At 37.4% G+C, this 20,136-nt stretch overlaps 1 protein-coding gene across 1 annotated transcript; it reads left to right on the top strand.

Annotated features, from left to right (window-relative positions):
• Positions 1 to 7,816: 7,816 nt before the first annotated feature.
• On the top strand, positions 7,817 to 19,701 carry Cylc1 (cylicin 1). Its single transcript, XM_055597011.1, has 4 exons — positions 7,817 to 7,861; positions 8,276 to 8,437; positions 9,350 to 11,023; positions 19,669 to 19,701. The coding sequence occupies exons 1-4, from the start codon at positions 7,817 to 7,819 to the stop codon at positions 19,699 to 19,701; spliced, it is 1,914 nt and encodes a 637-aa protein (XP_055452986.1).
• The last annotated feature ends 435 nt before the right edge of the window (positions 19,702 to 20,136 follow it).

The following is a 20,136-nucleotide window of genomic DNA, read 5'->3' as shown; positions in this document are numbered from 1 at the left end:
TTTCATCTTTATGGGCCTCTAATAGCTGGAGAAACATAGTTTTGAGGTCGCTTTCTTGTATATCTAGTGAATTGAAGTGTCCATTGTTTTGCGGGGTTGCTGGTGAGGTCATTATGTCCTGATTTTTGTTGGGAGTGTTGGCACATATATGTATATATTGATGCATGTGTAAAACATTTCTTACTTTGAAGCAGGTCTTAGTTGATTTCAAATAGATTTCTTTAGTTTGTTCTTCCTTCTGATATCAGAATCATGTTTACTCTCATAAGCTCTCCTTTGTGCTCAATGTTCACAGGCAAGTAATACTAAATTGATAAGAGTGATTAGCAAATAATCCACTTGTTGAAAAGCTGAAAGTATATAGCTATAAATCCAGCCCTAGTACTTTGACAGAGCAAAGACTTCAGGGCCTCCTATATAGAACATCCACAAGAATTGTGGTTGTACTACAATACTCTGTAGTATTAAGAGCCTCAATGTGGAGGGAAATGTCTGGAGGGCACAGGGTCTGCTCTGGTTCTGTCACGTCATTAGGATTCCATACATTCGAACTATGAAAGTGCTTTTTATAGACTAGCAGATCATTTTCCAATCTGAAATTTATGCATTTTGTTAAAATAGTCATTTATGTTGCTTTATCAACTCATGGGAATGTTAAGAAAAACATCAGTCCTGGGTGCAATACAATTCTTGGAATTCAAAAACGAGATATTTCATTTTTAAAACTATAAGGTAAAATTTCAGCCCAAGTTTATGAATTCCCTGTTATATTTTAAGTCAGTCCTTTATAGATAAAAGATGAAACATGGGCTACATAAGAGCAGGGGTTCTAGGTTATATCCATGAATGGTCCTTGGTTGGAGTATCAGTCTCAGAAAAGACCCCTATGCCTAGATAATTTTTGGTTCTGTCTCTGACATGATATTTGGATCTGTCTCTGACATGATCTCAGTGGCTGGCTCTTTGACCACCTCCCCCTAAAGGGGGAGCAGCCTTGTCAGGCCAAAGAGGAGGACAATGCAGCCAGTTCTGATGAGACCTGATAAGCTCGGGTCAGATGGGAGGGGAAGAGGAACACTCCTATCAGTAGACTTAGAGATGAGCATAGGAGGAGAAGAGGAAGGGAAGGTGGGATTGGGAGGGGATGAGGGAGGGGGCTACAGCTGGGATACAAAGTGAATAAACTGTAATTAATATAAAAATTCATCCTAATCCAAAAAAGAAAAAAACATTCCTGAAACTTTAAAGCAAATTCTATAGAGACACATCACTACATTTCTCTCTCAAAATTGCTAAAGTAAATATATATATATAAATTATATATATTACTAAAGTAATTATATATATATATAATTCTTCAGCATCATGAAAGAGGAAGTAATTTTTTCTTTTATTTATTATTTTTATATTAATTACAGTTTATTTACTTTGTATCTCAGCTGTAGTCCCCTCCCTCCCTCCCTCCCTCTGTATCGAATCCTCCCTCCCTCTTCTCCTCTCTGCCCCTTTCTAAGCCCACTGATGGGGAAGTCCTCCTCTCCTTCCATCTGATTCTAGCTTACCAGGTCTCTTTAGGGCTGGCTACAATGTCTTCTGTGGCCTAGCAAGGCTGCTGCTCCCTCAGGGGTGGAGGGAGTCAAAGAGCCAGCCATTGAGTTCATATCTGAGACAGTCCTTTTCCCCCTTACTAAGGAACCCACTTGGGTTCTGAGCTGCGATGGGCTATATCTGGGCAGGGGTTCTAGGTTATATCCATTCATGGTCCTTGGTTGGAGAAACAGTCTCAGAAAAGACCCCTGTGCCCAGATATATTTGGTCCTGTGAAGCTCCTGTCCTCTCCAGGTCATACTATCTCCCCCTTCTTTCATATGATTCCCTGCACTCTGCCCAACGTTTGGTTATGAGTCACAACATCTGTTTTGATACACTGGTAGGTATTGTCTTTCAGGGACCCTCTGTGGTAGGCTCCTGTCCTGTTACTTGTTTTCTCCTATTTCCAATTTCCATCCCATTTGTGTTTCTAAGTGAGGATTGATCATCATACCCCGGGTACTCTTTCTTGTTTATCTTCTTTAGGTGAATAGATTTTAATATGTTTATCTTATTTGACAGGTCTAGTATCCACTTGTGAGTATATACCATGTGTATATTTCTGCTTCTGGGATACTTCACTCAGGATGATCTTTTCTAGGTCCCACCATTTACCTGCAAAGTTTGTGATTTCCTTGGTTTTAATTGCTGAGTAGTATTCCATTGTGTAAAAGTACCACAATTTCTGTTTCCATTCCTCAACTGAGGGACATCTTGGTTGTTTCCAGGTTCTGACTATTACAAATAAAGCTGCTACAAACATGGTTTAGCAAATATCCTTGTTGTGTACTTAAGCATCTTTTGGATATATGCTTAGTGGTGGTATAGCTGGATCTTGAGGAAGCACCAGATTGATTTCCAAAGTGGTTGTACAAGTTTACATTCCCACCAACAATGGAGGAGGGTTGCCCTTTCTCCACAACCTCTCCAGCATGTGTTATCACTTGAGATTTTTATTTTAACCATTCTGATGTGTGTCAGATGAAATCTCAGGTTGGTTTTAATTTGCATTTCTCTGATGGATAAGGATATTGAGCATTTAAGTGTTTCTCTGCCATTTTATATTCCTCTACAGAGAATTCTCTGTTTAGCTCTGCACCCCATTTTTTTTTATCAGATAGCTTGATTTGGTGCTTTTTAACTTCTTTAGTTCTTTATATATTCTGGATATCAGCCCTCTGTCAGATATAGGGTTGGTGAATATACTCAGTCTGTAGGCTGTCATTTTGTTCTGACAACAGTATCTTTTGCTTTACAGAAGTTTTTCAGTTTCATGAGGTCCCATTTTTTGATTGTTGATTTTAGAACCTGTGCTGATGGTATTCTGTTCAGGAATTTTTCTCTTGTGCCAATAAGTTCAAGGCTCTTCAACACATTTTCTTCTCACTGATTTAGTGTGTCTGATTTTATTTTGAGGTCTTTGGTCCACTTGGACTTTAGTTTTGTACAGGGTGATGCATATGGATCTATTTGTATTTTTCTACATGTAGACATCCAGTTGGACCAGCACCATTTGTTGAAGATGCTGTCTTTTTTCCATTGTATGGTTTTGGCATCTTTGTCAAAGATCAGGTGTCCATAAATGTGTGGGTTTATTTCTGTGTCTTCTATTTGGTTCCAATGATCCGCCATTCTATTTCTATGCCAATACCATGCAGTTTTTATTACTATTGCTCTGTAGTATACCTTGAGTTCAGGGATGGAGATGCCTCCAGATAATCTGTTGCTGTACAGGATTGTTTTGGAAATTCGTGTTTTTTGTTTCTCCATATGAAGTTGATAATTTTTCTTTCAAGGTCTATAAAGAATTGTGTTGGTATTTTGATGGAAATTGAATTGAATCTGTAGATTGCTTTTGACAGAATGGCCATTTTCACTATGTTAATCCTACCAATCTATTAGCATGGGAGATCTTTCCATCTTCTGACATCTTCCTCAATTTCTTTCTTCAGAGGCTTGAAGTTTTTCTCAAACAGGTCTTTCTCTTGCTTGGTTAGAGTCACCCCAAGGTACTTTATGTTATTAGTGGCTATTGTGAAGGGTGTTGTTTCTCTAATTCTTCCTTGGCCCTTTTGTCTTTGGTATACAGGAGGGCTTCTGATTTATTTTTTTTTTTAGTTAATTTTGTATCCAGACACTTTGCTGAAGGTGTTTATCAGCTGAAGGTGTTCTCTGGTTGAATTTTGGGGGTTGCTCATGTATACTATCATATCATCTGTGAATAGTGAAACTTTGATTTCTTCTTTTCTAATTTGTATCCCCTTGATCTCCTTTAGTTGTCTTATTGCTCTATCTAGGACTTCAAGTACTATGTTGAAGAGATATAGAGAGAGTCGATAGCCTTGCCTCATCCCTGATTTCAGTGGGATTGATTTGAGTTTCTCTCCATTGAGTTTGTTGTTGGCTATAGGCTTGCTGTATATTGCCTTTAGTATGTTTAGGTATGTGCCTTGTATTCCTGATCTCTCTAAGACTTTAAACATGAATGGGTGTTGGATTTTGTCAAATGCTTTTTCGGCATCTAAGGAGATGATCATGTGGTTTTTCTCCTTCAGTTTGTTTATGTGGTGGATTACATTGATGCATTTCAATATATATTGAACCACCCTTGCATGCCAGGGATGAAGCCTATTTGGTCATAGTGGATGATATCTTTGATGTGTTCTTGGATTCAGTTTGCAAGGATTTTATTGAGTATTTTTGCATCAATGTTCATAAAAGAGACAGGTCTGAAGTTCTCTTTTATTGTTGGGTGTTTGTGTGGTTTAGGTATCAAGGTGACCGTGGCTTCATAGAATGAGTTTGGTAATGTTCCTTCTGTTTCTGTTTTGTTTCTGTTTTGAGGAAGATTGGAGTTAGCACTTCTTTGAAGGTCTGGTAGAGTTCTGTGCTGAAACCATCTGGCCCAGGGCTTTTTTTGGATGGGAGACTGTTGATGACTGCTCCAATTTCCTTGGGAGATATAGGGCTATTCAATCTTTCTAACTGATCTTGACTTAATTTAGGAAGATGGAATCTATCAAGAAAATTTTCCATTTCATTTAGATTTTCAAATTTTGTGGCATATAATCTTTTGTAGTATGCCCTAATGATTGTTTAGATTTCCTCTGTGTGTATTTATGTCCCTCTTTTCATTTCTGATTTTGCTGATTTGGATAGATTCTCTCTGCCTTTTAGTTACTTTAGCTAAGGGTTTGTCTATTTTGTTGATTTTCTCAAAGAATTAGATTTTTGATTCTTTGAATAGTTTTATTTATTTCTAAATGATTGATTTCAGCCCTGAGTTTGATTACTTCCAGTCATCTGTTCCTCTTGGGTGTATCTTCTTCTTCTTCTTCTTCTTCTTCTTCTTCTTCTTCTTCTTCTTCTTCTTCTTCTTCTTCTTCTTCTTCTTCTTCTTCTAGGATTTTCAGTTGAGCCATTAAGTTGCTTGTATGTGATGTTACAAATTTCTTCTTGAAGGCACATAGTGCTATGAATTTTCCTCTGAGCACTGCTCTCAATGTGTCCCATAAATTTGGGTATGTTGCACCTTCATTTTCATTGAATTCTAGAAAGTCTTTAATTTCTTTCTTTATTTCTTCCTTAACCCTAAGCTGTCATTTAATAGGGAGTTGTTCTGTTTCCATGTGAGTGTAGGCTTTTTGTTATTTCCCTTGTTGTTGAAGTCCAGCTTTAGTCAATGGTGGTCAGATAGAATACAGGGGATTATTTCAATCTTCTTGTATCTGTTGAGGCTTGCTTTGTGACTAACTATATGGTTTATTTTGGAGAAGGTTCCATGAGGTGCTGAAAAGAAGGTATACTCTTTTGAGTTTGGGTGGAAAGATCTGTAGACATCTATTAGGTCCATTTGAATTAGGGCCTCTGTAAGTGCCTTTATTTTCCTATTTGGTTTCTATCTAGTTGATCCGTCCCTGGTGATAGTGGGTTGTTGAAGTCTCCCACTATTAAGGTATTGGGATCAATGTGTGAATTAAGCTTTAATAATGTTTCATTTATGAATGTAGGTGCTCTTATATTTGGGGCATAAATGTTCAGAATTGTGATATCCTCTTGGTGGATTTTTTTCTTTGATGAGAATGTAGTGCCCTTCCTTATCTTTTTTTGATGAATTTTGGTTGAAAGTTTATTTTATTAGATATTAGGATAGCTACCCCAGCTTGTTTTCTGTGTCCATTTGCTTGAAAAACATTTTTCCAGCCCTTTACTCTGAGGTAGTTTTTATCTTTGTTGCATAGGTGTGTTTCTTGGATGCACCAGAATGTTGTATCTTATTTCCACATCCGTTCTGTTAGTCTGTGTCTTTTTATTGGTGAGTTGAGTCCATTGATATTGACAGATACTAGTGACCAAAAAATGTTACTTTCTTTTGATGTGGGATTGGTAGTGTTGCTGTGTTTCATTGCTTGTATCCTTTTAACTTTTCTGTTGTGTAGTTATCTATGTCCTATGTTTCCTTGGATATACTTGTTTTCGTTGGGTTGTAATTTTCCTTCTAGTAACTTCTGTAGGGCTGGGTTTAGTCATGGAATATTTTGAATTCTCTGTCTATGGTGATTGAACGTTTTGCTGGTTATAGTAGTGTGGGTTGGCATTTGTGGTTCCTTAAGGTTTGCATGACTTCTGCCCAGGCCCTTCTGGCTTTCATAGTTTCTGTTGAGAAATCTGGTGTGATTCTGATAGGTCTACCTTCATATGTTACTTGGCCTTTTTCCTTTGCTGCTTTTAATATTTTTCTTTGTTCTGTAGGTTTACTGTTTTGACTATGATGTGACGTGAAGAATTTCTTTACTGGTCTAGTCTATTTGGTGTTCTGCAGGCCTCTTATATGTTTATGTACATCTCTTTCTTTAAGCTTGGACAATTTTCTTCTATGATGTTCTTGAAAATGTTTTCTGGACCTTGGAGTCTGGAATCTTCTTTTTCATCTATTTCTATTATTCTTAGAGGAAATAATTATAACTGTATTTTTGATAACGTAAGTGTTCCTGAATTCTATATATTTGGATACCATGCCAATAATTGTCACTGCAAAAGTATTGTTGTTGGGTAATTGATATAAAAGTAAATTTATTTTATTCTTTTCTTGCATTTTTAAATTTATTGTTATTTATTACAATTTATTTACTTTGTATCCCTTCTATAGCCACCATGCCCTCCTCCCCTCCTCCCCCGTCTCCTCCCAATCCCATCCACCCTCCCTCTTCTCACCCTATGCCTCTTCCCTAGTCTACTGATAGGGGAGGACCTCCTTCCCTTTTATTTGACCCTAGCCTATCAGGTCTCTTCAGGGCTGGCTGCATCATCTTGCTCTGTGGCCTGGCAAGGCTGCACTCCCTCCCCCAGGGAGATGTGATAGAAGAGCCTGACACTGAGTTCATGTCAAAGACAGCCTCTGATCCCCTTACTAAAGAACCCACTTGGAAACTGAGCAGCCTATGGACTTCACCTGTGCAGGGTGTGTAGGTCCTCTCCATGCATGGTCCTTGATTGGAGTATAGGTCTCTGAGGCATGCCCTGGGACCAGGTTTTTGTTTTTGTTTTTGTTTTGGCTCTGTTGGTTACCTTGTGCCTCTTCTGTCCCCTCCAGGTCTTTCTATCTCTCCCTTCTTTCACATGTTTCCCTGAACTATGCCCAAAGTTACAGAGGTCTCAATAACATATTAAACTGAAATAATCTTAAAGAGGCACATTTTTTTCTATTAGTTCCAGCTCTACCCTCAGCAAACTTATAAAGAACATTATAACACTTCACTCAAGGGATTGACTCAGGGGCCAAATTGAATAAGAATCTTAACTCAGCTATTTACTAGCTTTGTGATTTGGAATAAGAAATTTGGCATATGGAAGTGTGTTATTTTTACACATTTTTAGGGTATGCAATGATATTATGTAACTCAAAAAGAATTTTCAAGGTTGAGGTTGACAACTATGAAGGTCTTAGAATAGAATCCAGCATATAAAAGCATTAACTATTAGCAGTATCAGCTATACTATAGTAATTGCTATAAGTACCCTCACAAATAACAACTCATGTATGTATATATATATCACATCTCTCATTAGCCTCTTCCTTCCTGGGAAAACTATCCTGAATTTTGTTCCCAACTCCTCTTTTGTCAAAGTTTCCAGACAGTTTGAGAGTCTTGATTTTTTTCTGAATAGCCTCAAATATGTATATATCCTCATAGACTTTATAGAATGGAAGATAATATTTGCAGGTATGGGTCTAATTTCTGTGACTGGAGATGCCATTAAATTCAGAGGGGTAAGCCTTCTAAGATATCTCTGAACATTAGCACTTTCACTGTTTGTTTTTTGCCAAAATTTGTGCTGTTTATTAAATTATAAAAGAATTAATCATATTATGTCCCACCTAACCAAAATGACATTAAAAAATTAAGACAGAGAAGAAAATGTAAGCATATAAGAAACAGCAGAAATATATATATTTAATCTATTGTTTTATTAAAGTATCATAATATTATTTAGACAAGTGCCTATAAAAACATATTTTATATAAAAATTATAATGTTAAACATAATCAAATGCTAACTGGGAAAATTGGCTTTTATGTTTTTTAATTCATATTTAGATACTAAAAGAAGAGTTATGTTTTGAGTTACAACTTACTTTTACTTAAATAATATAGTTCTGGCTTAACAATGTTTTTCCATGCAAGAGTCTCACTATTAACTCCAAAATTTTATGTTATTTTCTCATCTCAGTAAGTCAAACAAGTGAACAATGGAGTCAAGAACGTTTTGATTTGACATTTTCCAAAACACCTATACCAGATATTGAGAAACTATCAGGACCTTCACTATTAGAAGCTGCAGTTCCTGTAAGTATATAAAAATCATTTTAAAAAAACTAAATATATGCTGATAATAGCATATATATATATATATATATATGAATACACAATTTGAATTTTACTATGCAAGAGTAAAATTTTAAATTTATTTGTCTCTATAAAACAAAATTGCCCCCACATGTTTCAAATAAACTTTTTTCTTTTATTTTTGATATTATAATTACATCATACCAATATTAGAAAAACAATAATTATTAGGTGTACTCCTTCATAAAGATTATGCTGCTTTGCTATTATCTTTCAAAATAGCATTCTTTCTGTGCTACATTTACTTATTTATATTTTAATCTTAAATTACACCTGTTCAGTTATAGAAGATTATTTTGATGTCATTTTATTTATTATTATTAGTGTCTGTGTGTGTGTGCATAATGTGTGTTTGTGTGAGTGCTGGCATGAAGGTACAAAGGTTCAGAGTATATCTTTCAGAAGGTGTTTCTTTTCTTCTACTATGAGATCCAATTCAAGTTATCAGGCTTTTATAGTAAGTACCATTATATGCTGAGCTATCTTGTCATGCCTACCAATTTGTTTTTAACTAACATATAAAACTGTAAAAAAATCAATTTCTTTCTCTTTTCTCCCTCCAAAATGTCATATATAACCCTCTTTACTCTCTTTCAAATTCATTGTCTCTTTCTTTATTAATTGTTGTTTTATACACACACACACACACACATTCATGCTTGTGTGTGTGTGTCTGTGTGTCTGTGTGTGCATGGAGCATTAGGAATATATAAATATGTGCACACACAATTTGAAATAGAAAAAAAATCTATTTTTGACAGATAACTGATGAAAAGATAAAACATTTTATGCTGTAAATGAAAATACAAAAACCATTCACAAACTTATCATAATTCTCTCCAATATTTTCAGAGACAAGAGAAAATGAAAACTGAGAAAGGTCAGAAACCAACTCAAGTGTGGATGAACCAGGTTTTAAGAGAAGTTTTCCTAAGACCATCCTTTTCCTCAGCTTCTGTTACACAGGCTCCATTCAAATATCTTTATAATCCACAAAACCATTATAAAATGGCAGAAACTAGAAAGCCCAAAAGTGATAAAGGATCAACAACAAAATTCAAGGAAAAAATAAACTCAAGTGCAATGACACTAGAATCCAGGAAACCTGAAATAATAGACAACACAGAAAAAGTTCTGTTAAAATCATCACATAAAACTGAACTGCTTAAGAAGTCAAATTTCACATCAGAAACAAATTCTGATGTGAAACAAATTCTGATGTGTGAAACAAAATCCAACAATTCCAAGGAAACCTTGGAAATGGATTCAAGAAGTGATTACCATTCAATGGATTCCAAGATCAATGATGAAGCCACATGTTGCATGGACAATCCCAATACAGACCCCAAGAAGACCTTTGAGGATTTTTCTGCTAGCATATCAGAGTGCATAAACAGCTTAAATATGGATTTAGTGTTGCTTCTAAATGAGGTCAGAGCTAAATCTACAAATTTTGATGAATGGTCAAAAAATTACTCACAGAATAATGCAAAAAAACCTTCAAAAAAGGGTGGAAAGAAGGAAAAGGGCTCAGATCCTGATTCGGGAGAGTCAAAAGATGCAAAGAAAGAAGGAAAGAAAAAAGAGAAGAAAGAAACAAAGAAGAAGGATAAGGGGTATACTGATGGTGAATCTGGTGATTCTAAGGATGGAAAGAAAGAACCAAAAAAAAATAAAAAACAAAAAATGAAAGTTAAAGAAAAGGATACAGAATCCACTGATGCTGAATCTGGTGACTCCAAAGACTCAAGGAAAAAAAAGAGGAGTGAGTACAAAATATATTCAGGATCTACTGACGCTGAATCTACAGACTCAAAGGTAACAAGGAAGGAAAAGAGAAGTGTAAAGAAAGATAACAAAAAGGGTTCATTCTATTCTGATTCTGAAACAGATGCAGATTCCAAGAAGGTCAAAATATATGGAAAGAATGGAAATGGAGGGATATGGAGGAAGCCTGTTAAGGGTAGAGAGTCTACTGATGCTGATTCTGAATCTGAAGGTGATCCAACAGGTAAGAAAGGTGAAAAGAAGGACAAAAAAATTGCAAAGAAAGGAGAAAAGAAGGTTGTAATTAAGAATGCAGATTCTACTGCAAGTGGGTCTGATTTTGAAGTAAAGAAGGAAAAGAAAAAGGCCTCAAAAAATACAATAAAGAGCCTAGTGAGTTATACTGATTCAGTATCTGATTCATCTTCCAGGGAAGGCACAAGTAAAATTGTAAGGCCCTCAGATACCGAATCTGAGGAGTCATCAGGGTTAACAGTTACGAAGACCACTGATGATTCAGACATCACATCTACTGACTCAACGAAGAAAAAATTAGAAATAAAGAGAGGATTCAGAATATCATTCAAAAAGACTACTTTCAGAGAAAAGGGGGAAAGAATTGTGGCTGGTAGAATCCATTCATCAAGAGAAAGACTACTGCTACCTCCTTGTGAGCCTGTTAAAGCATCATCTAAGCCCAAACCTGTCTGTCAGTGCAAGGCATCATCTCCACCTCCAAAACCAAGATATGCTCCTTTGGTATGTTTACTATGATTTAGCACATAGGACAAACTGGATTTTAAAGTAAGACAGTTTAAAAGTCTAGATATATGTATTATCTAGAAAATAATTTTTAGGTAATATTTAACAGTATTTAATATTTAGTAATATTGAAATCAGGAAATTGGAGGCAAGGAAGGTAAAAATCCATTGAAACAGGTTAACCAAGTTGTCAAACAAATGTTTAAATTTCAAGAGAAAAACATTAATTTTGACTAGAGTAGTAGAAAGTGATTTGTGACTGAAAACACACATTTTATAAATAGTAATTTTACAGAAATAGTTAACTTTACAAAATTTTGAAAAGCAGACTAAAAAACTGATTAAAATTCCATCGGAACATTTAAATGTATCATAAAGACATTTCTGGGGAGGTTGCTCAATGAATTAAACAAATTGCACACAACAGCTTAAAATAAAAAGAACATCAAGATTCAGGAATACACAAAACTTAGTTATTGTATCCAAGTTGAAACAAAAGGTTATTTTTTAACCTTTTTTAACTTTTATTTTATTTTCATTAATTACAATTTATTCACTTTGTATCCCAACAGTATGCCCCCTTCCCAGTCCCCTCCTAACCCTGCCCTCCTTCCCTCTTCTACTACCATGCCCCTCCCCCAGTCCACTGATAGGAGAGGTCTCCTCACCTTCCATCTGACCCTAACCTATCAGGAGTCACCAGGACTGGAGGTATTGTCTGTCTCTGTGGACTAGTAAGGCTGCTCCCCACTCAGGTGGAGGTGAACAAAGAGCCAGCCCATGAGTTCATGTCAGAGACAGTCCCTGTTCCTATTACTGAGGAACTCTCTTGGACACTGAGCTGCCATGGAATACATCTGAGCAGTGGTTCTAGGTTATCTCCATGAATGGTCCTCGGTTGAAGTATCAGTCTCAAAAAAAGACCGCCGTGCCCAGATATTTTAGTTCTGTTGCTCTCCTTGTGAAGCTCCTGTTCCCTCTCTGCCCTTCTATCCCTCCCTTCTTTCATAAGATTTGCTGCACTCTGCCCAAAGTTTGGCTATGAATCTCAGCATATGTTTTGATACTCTGCTGGGTAGAGTCTTTCAGAGGCCCTCTGTGGCTCCTGTACTGTTCCCTGTTTTCTCCCTCTTCCAACGTCCATCCCTTTTGCCTTTCTGAATGAAGATTGAACACCTTACCCAGGGTCCTTCTCCTTGATTAGCTTCCTGAGGTATACAGATTTTAGTATGTTTATCCTATATGTCTAATATCCATTTATACGTGAGTATATACCATGTGGGTCTTTCTGCTTCTGGGATAGCTCACTGTGGATGATATTTTCTGTATTCCACCATTTCCATGCATATTTCATGATTTCCTTGTTTTTGATTGCTGAGTAGTATTCCACTGTGTAATTGTACCACAATTTCTGTATCCATTCCTCAACTGAGGGACATGTAGGCTGCTTCCAGCTTCTGGCTATTACAAATAAAGCTGCTACAAACATGGTTAAGCAAATATCCTTGTTGTGTACTTGAGCATCTTTTGGGTGTATGCCTAGGCGTGGTATAGCTGGATCTTGAGGTAGCACTATCCCTAATTTTTGAGAAATCATCATATTGATTCCAACTTGGTTGTACAAGTTTACATTCCCACCAGCAATGGAGTAGGGTTGCTCTCTCTCCACATCCTCTCCAGCATGTGCTATCACTTGTGTTTTTCATCTTAGCCATTCTAAGGGTGTAAGGTGAAATCACAGGGTCATATTGATTTGCACTTCCCTGATGACTAGGCATGTTGAGCATTTCTTTAAGTGTTTCTCTGCCATTCAGTGTTCCTCTATTGAGAATTCTTTAGCTCTGTACCCTATTTTTTAATTGGATTACTTGATTTGTTGCTGTTTAACTTAAGTTATTTATATATTCTGGATATTAGACCTCTGTCAGATATAGGGTTGGTGAAGATCTTTTCTCAGTCTATAGGCTGTCATTTTGTTCAACAGTGTCCTTTGCTTTACAGAAGCTTTTTAGTTTCATGAGGTCACATTTTTTGATTGTTGATCTTAGAGCCTGAGGTGTTCTGTTCAGGAAGTTGGCTTCTGTGCCAATTAGTTCAAGGTTCTTCCCTACTCTTTCTTCTAACAGGATTAGAGTGTCTGTTTTTATATTGAGGTCTTTGATCCACTTGGATTTTAGTTTTGTGCAGGGTGATAAGTATGCATCTATTTGCGTTTTTCTACATGTAAACACCCAGTTGGACCAACACCATTTGTTGAAGAAGCTATCTTTTTTCCATTATATGGTTTTGGCATCTTTGTCAAAAATCAGGTGTCCATAAGTGTGTGGCTTTATTTCTGGGTCTTCTATTCAATTCCATTGATCCACCATTCTGTTTTTATGGCCGTACCATGCCATTTTTATTACTGTTGCTCTATAGTACAGCTTGAGATCAGAGATGGAGATACCTCCAAAAGATCTTTTATTGTACTGGAATGTTTTAGCAATTCTGGGTTCCTTGTTATTCCATATGAAGTTGAAAGTTTTTCTTTCAAGATCTGTAAAGAATTGTATTGGTAATATGATGGGAATTGCATTGAATCTGTAAATTGCTTTTGGTATGATGCCCATTTTTACTATGTTAATCCTGCCAAGCCATGAGCATGGGAGATCTTTCCATCTTCTGATATCTTCTTCTATTTATTTCTTCAGAGACTGAAAGGTTTTTTTCATACAAGGATTTTACTTGCTTGGTTACAAATACACCAACATACTTTATGTCCTTTGTGGTTATTGTGAAGGGTGTTGTTTCCCTATGTTTTTCTCAGCCCATTTGTCTTTTGAATAGAGGAAGGCCACTGATTTTTTTTTAGTTGATTTTCTATTCAGACACTTGGCTGAAGACGTTTATTGGCTGTAGGAGTTCCCTGGTAGAATTTTTGGGGTTACTCATGTATTCTATCATGTCATCTTCAAATAGTGATATTATGACTTCTTCCTTTCCAAACTGAATTGTCTTGATCTCCTTTAGTTGTTATATTGCTCTAGCAAGGACTTCAAGTACTATGTTGAAGAGGTATGGAGAGAGTGGGAAGCCTTGCCTTGTCTCTGTTTTCAGTGGAATTGATTTAAGTTTCTCTCTGTTTAGTTTGATGTTGGCTATACATTTGCTGTATATTGCGTTTACTATGTTTATGTAAGTGCCTTGTATCTTTGATCTCTCCAGGTCTTTAAAAATAAATGAATGTTGGATTTTATCAAATGCTTTTACAGCATCTAAGGAGATTATCATGTGGTCTCTTTCTTTCAGTTTGTTTATATGGTGGATTAATTGATGGATTTGTGTAAACTGAACCACCCCTGCATACCTGGGATGAAGCCTACTTGGTCATAGAGGATGATATCTTTAAGGTGTTCTTGGATTTGGTTTGCAAGTATTTTATTGAGTATTTTTGCATCAATGTTCATAAGAGAGATTGGCCTGAAATTCTCTTTCTTTGTTGGGTCTTTGTAAGGTTTAGATATCAAGGTGACTGTGGCTTCATAGGATGAGTTTGGTAACGTTACTTCTGTTTCTATTTTGTGGAATAGTTTGAAGAGTATTGGTGTTAGCTCTTCTATGAAGGTCTGGTGAATCCTGTGGTGAAACAATCTGGCCCTGGGCTTGTTTTTTCTTTTTTGGATGGGAGACTTTTGATAACAGCTTCTATATTCTTAGGGCATATAGGACTATTTAATTGATTTACCTGTTCTTGATTCAGCTTTCCAAGTGGACTCAAACTAGAAAATTGTTCATTTCATTTAGATTTTTACATTTTGCTACATATAGGCTTTTGAAATAAGACAAATATATCGTTTGGATTTCCTTAGCATCTCTTGGTATGTCTTCCTTTTCATTTCTGATTTTGTTGATTTGGATGTTGTCTCTCTGCCTTTTAGTTAATTTGGGTAAGGGTTTGTCTATCTTGTTGATTTTTTCAAAGAATCAACTTTTTGTTTCATTGATTCTTTGAATTGTGATATTTGATTCCAAAATTTATTGATTTCAGCCCTGGGTTTGATTATTTCCAGGCATCTACCCCTTTTGGGTATATTTGCTTCTTTTTTCTCCTACAGCTTTCAGGTGAGCCATTAACTTGCTTGTATGAGATGTTTCAAATTTCTTCTTGAATGTACTTCGTGCTATGAATTTTCCTCTTAGCACTGATTTCACTGTATTCCATGAGTTTGGTTATCTTGTGCCTTCATTTTCGTTGAATTCTAGGATGCCTTTGATTTCTTTTTTTATTACTCCCCTGACCCAGCTGTCACTGAGTTGCAAGTTGTTCAGTTTCAGTTTCCATGTGTGTGGGGGCTCTTTGCTATTTCTGTTGTTGTTGAAGTCCAGCCTTAGTCCATGGTGGTCAGATAAGATACAAGGGGTTATTTCAATCTTCTTGTATCTGTTGAAGCTTGCTTCTGACCAACTATATGGTCTATTTTGGAGAAGGTTCTATGAAATGCTGAGAAGAAGGTAAATTATTTTATGTTTGGGTGAAAGGTTCTTTAGATGTCTGTTAGGTCCATTTGATTCATGACCTCTATTTTTGTTTTTGTTTAATTTCTGTTTTGTTGACCTGTTCTTTGTTGAGAGTGAGGTGTTGAAGTCTCCCACTATTAATGTGTGGGGATCTATGTGTGGTTTAATTTTTATTAATGTATCTTTTACAAATGTGGGTGCTCTTGCATTTGGGGCATAGATGCCAGGATTGTGATGTCTTCTTGGAAGAATTTTCCTTTGATGAGTATGACGTGTCCTTCTGCATGTCTTTTGATTAATTTTGGTTGAAAGTCTATTGCTTCTTGGGTCTTTTTGCTTGGAAAACTCTCTTCCAGCCCTTTACCTTTAGCTAATGTCTATCTTTATGACTTAGATGTGTTTCTTTTATACAACAGATTGTTGGGGCTTGTTTATGCATCCATTCTGTTGGTTTGTGTATTATTATTGGAGAGTTGAGTCCTTTGGTGTTTAGGGAGATTAATGACCAGTAGCTGTTAGATACTTTAATTTTGATGTTGGTTCTGGTAGTGTGTTTGTGTGCTTTGCTACTTTTAGTTTTGCTGTTGTGAGGTTATTTATTTCCTGTGTTTTCCTGAAGGTAGTTAGTTTTCTTGGGTTGTATTTTTTTTCTTCTAGTATCTTCTGTAATGCTGGATTTGTGGGGAGGTATTGTTTACATTTTTTTTTGTCATGAATATCTTGCTTTCTCCGTCTGTGATGGCTGAGAGTTTTGCTGGGTAGAGTAGCCTTGGCTGACATCTGTGTTCTCTTAGGGCCTGCATGATATCTGTCCAGGTTCTTCTGGCTTTCATAGTCTCTACTGAGAAGTCAGGAGTGATTCTGATGGGTTTGCCATTATATGTTACTTGGCCTTTTTCCCTTGCAGCTTTTAGTATCTTTTATTTGTTCGAAACTTACTGTTTTGATTATTATGTGGTGGGAGGATTTTCTCTTCTGGTCTAATTTATTAGGTGTTCTGTAGGCCTCTCGTATTCTTAGAGGCCTCTCCTTTAAATTAGGGAAATTTTCTTCTATGATTTTGTTGAAAAATATATTCTGGGCCTTGGAAACTGAAGTCTTCTTTTTCCTCTATTCCTATTATTCATAGGTTTTGTCTTTTCATGTGGTCTTGGATTTCTTGGATGGTTTGAGTCAGGATTTTTTAGATTTATCATTTTCTTTGATGGATACATTGATTTCTTCTATCATATCTTCGACACCTGAGATTCTTTCTTCCATCTCTTGTAGTCCATTGATTATGCTTACCTCTGTTGTTCCTGTTTTCTTCCCTAAGTTCTCCCTCCTCATGATATCCTCAGTTTGTATTTTCTTTTTAATTTTTCCAATTCTATCTTCAGATGTTGATCTGTTTTGTTGATTTCCTTCACCTGTCTGACTGTATTTTCCTTCAATTCCTTCACCTGTTTGTCTGTTTCTTTTATTTCTTTCAGTGATTTAATTATTTCCTCTCTAAAGGCCAGAAACTGTTTAACTGCATGTTCCCGTATTTCTTTATGGATGGCCACAATCTGTTTTTATCTTCCTGTATTTCTTTATATATGGCCATAATCTGTTTGCCTTTTTCTTCTTCTATTTCTTTATGCATTTTGTTTCCTCTTTTATCCTCTTCATAAGCATAAATGTAAGATTATCTTCTTGAATTTCTTTTATGCTGGGGTGTAGCTGCTTGCCCCTGGATAACTTTGTTCTGGAGATGCCGTATTGCTCTGTGTTTTGTTGGTTGAGCTTTTATGCTGGCCTTTACCCCTTGGGCTATCTTAGGTGTGGGCTGTTAGTTTCTGGTGCTTCCTGGAATCCTGGAGGAGGAGGGGGAAATCTCCTTGACAGGAAAATGATTTTTCCTGAGGGAGACCTCCTCAGCTTTTTGGGTATGGTCACTGAATGGCAGGTGTTTCTCAGAAACTGCCACATCTCACCTCAAGTGTATAGAACTGAGGGGCAACTGTGGCCTTTGTTAGCCAGGGGGCGGGGGGCTCTCCTCTCACTCAAAGAAGTCCTGGAGACAGCTGCCCTGCTGCTGGATTTCATGCTCTGAATTTAGTGAGCTGCTGCTGCTGTTCTTACACTGTTTTCTAGGCACAGCCCTCTTGAAGAACCTGGGAGCTTGGTGGTTTGTTCAGTTTAGTTAGGGATAACTGGTTGCACCTTGAAGCAGTATCTGGGAGCTGATCTCAGGGATCCCAGGCTTTTGTAGGTCTGAGGTTGGGGCTCTGTGCCCCCGTACCCAAACAGTAATTAGTGGAAGGTGAGCACAGCTCTCATGCCTGCAGCAGAAAGCCAAATCCTGGAGCCTGAGGGGACCCAGAAACTTTTCTGAAGCTGGGTGTCCTGACCTGATGTTTCCCCCCACCATGGGGTTTTCTCCTGACAGGGTGAGCCAGTCTGTGGTGTTTGGGGGTCCATAGTTCTGTCTGGGTTGGTGCATAGAACATGTAGGCACAGGTGAGTAGTGGCTCCAAGCTGGTGACTGGGTGCCTGAAAGAACCTGGGAACTTTTCTAGAGAACTTTTCCATGTGGGTTGGGGAGGGTCAGCTGAATGTGCTAAGTTCATACCTGCTGTTTCCCTCACTGTGGGGTTTCCTCCCAACAGGGAAACCCAGTCTCTAGTGCCCTGGTGCCCACAGTTCTGTCTGGGACAATGAGTTGGGCACACCACAGGTCTCTGGTTGGCAGCTGATTGCCCTGCTCTGAGCTGGCGGCTGTGTGCCCGCTGTACCCGGGGACCTTTTCCAGGGAATGACTGGGTGACCTGAGGTTGGTCCCTTTTTCTTCCTTCACTGTGGGGTTTTCTCTCAACTGGAAATCCCAATCTCTGGTGTTTTGGTGCCCACAGTTGAGTATGGGATGGTGATCAGAGCACACAAGCCTGTGGCTCAAGGCTGGAGACTGAGTGCCTACCAGGACCTACGAACTCTTCCCGGGTTTAGCTGGGTGACCTGAATTGATTCCCACATCATGGGGTTTCCTCTCACCTGATAAACACAATCATTGCTGTTTTAGGGCCCAGAGTTCCATCTCTTGGTCACTATGTCATCATTGCTGTCCTGCTCCAGACACAGAGTCCTCCTGGCTCTGCCATCTTGGATCTCACAAAACTAATCTTATGGTTGGTATTCACAAATTTTCCAGCTGGATGGACAACAAGCCTCATGAGGTTAAGCATCATAACCCTAGGTTAGCACACTGAGTCAGTCGTTCAGCTCTGCCATAAAATACAGGCCTATTCCCAGTCCAGAACTTTTCTCTAGGTGGCAGACCACATGGTCCCCCTTCTGCAGAATCAGCTTGTTTTTAGTCATATCTTAGGTCCTGTTCATCTCTACTGGTGGTTCCAAGTTGTCTCCTCCAGATGAAACAAAAGGTTTTAATGAGCCCTGATTCTTATTGACAACAGAAAACAAAAGTTACCTTTCTACAAGTGACAAAAATCTCCTTTCTAGCCATACTTTTCAGCTTAACTCCCTCTTCTTGGGGATAAATATTTTTGTTGATTTATAATTTCTACTTCTTTCATCTAAGAGATTGCTTCTTCAATTCCCCTTTTTTAACAGCCTAGTAATCTTTTGAGATCTCTCTAATCTTTGGTTCAAGTGTTACCCTCTTACGTAGTCTTGGGAGATAAGTCTGTTCCCTCTGCTTTTACTTTGCTCATTTCCTGTTCGTACCTTGGTAGAGCTGAGGCCCTCTGTCATGCTAAATGCAATATACACATGTGAAATACTTGTATTAGTGTTGTAGAATTACTGTTTTATTTTCAAATTTGAAGTTTTCAAGCAATAAAAACAGTCATGATAGCATAGACTAATAATGTAATTTTTAGAGGGCTTTACTTACTCTACAATGAATAACAGCTACACTAACATTTGGTACTTCTTTCTCTGAGTACCATTGCTTACCCTCCAGGGGTTGATATGCATACTACTGGACTCCATTCAAAGCCTTCAAAGTATAGATCTGTGGTGGAACCTAGGGAGGGACAGAATTTAGAAACAATCCAAGTTCTCCTCAATTTACAATGTTTGTTATAATCTTTAGCATATCAGGCTTCCTTATAATTAATGATGCTTTCTTTTTATGTCTGTTTTTCAACTTTATCCTTCAGCCTGGAGTGGAGTGGATTCATAAGCTGCTCTGAAGCATTTTTGAGTCCTAGGTTTCACATAATGGCCTCACGGAAGCAAACTACATTGAAACCAACCTCTCTAACTCTGTGAAACTGTAATAAATAAAGTAATCACCACCAGCATCCAGGTAGTACAAGCTGATTTTGAGTTAGTCAGTGTGATGTGATGCATGTGTGTCTTTTCATAAATGTGTATGTTTGTATGTGTTCATCTGTGTATGTGTTTTTGTGTGTTTGTTCATGTGTGTGTTTCGTATGATTTGAGGGATGATCTGTAGAGATATGTTCTCTATTTGTCAAATTCTTGAACTACTCAGCCCCAAACAATGTAACATTTTACTCCATGCACTGGTGCTTCATTCTGAAACAAATTCTGAGTTTAAATGAAAATGTAGTAATCTGATAGAAAACCTTGCCTTGTTTTGTTAATTCCTAATATACTTAGCA

The sequence above is a fragment of the Psammomys obesus genome, unplaced genomic scaffold (assembly GCF_907164565.1).
Source record: "Psammomys obesus unplaced genomic scaffold, mPsaObe1.curated_primary_1811, whole genome shotgun sequence".
Classification (NCBI taxonomy): Eukaryota; Metazoa; Chordata; class Mammalia; order Rodentia; family Muridae; genus Psammomys; species Psammomys obesus.
This window is presented reverse-complemented; position numbering and strand designations above follow the sequence as displayed.

Bases quoted from the DNA above. Each gene is read 5' to 3' on its own strand.
- Cylc1 (XM_055597011.1), top strand. From the start codon at position 7,817: ATGGGTCTAATTTCTGTGACTGGAGATGCCATTAAATTCAGAGGG. The intron at 8,438-9,349 runs GTAAGTATATAA...CAATATTTTCAG, and splicing joins TATTAGAAGCTGCAGTTCCT to AGACAAGAGAAAATGAAAAC. The intron at 11,024-19,668 runs GTATGTTTACTA...TTTATCCTTCAG, and splicing joins AACCAAGATATGCTCCTTTG to CCTGGAGTGGAGTGGATTCA.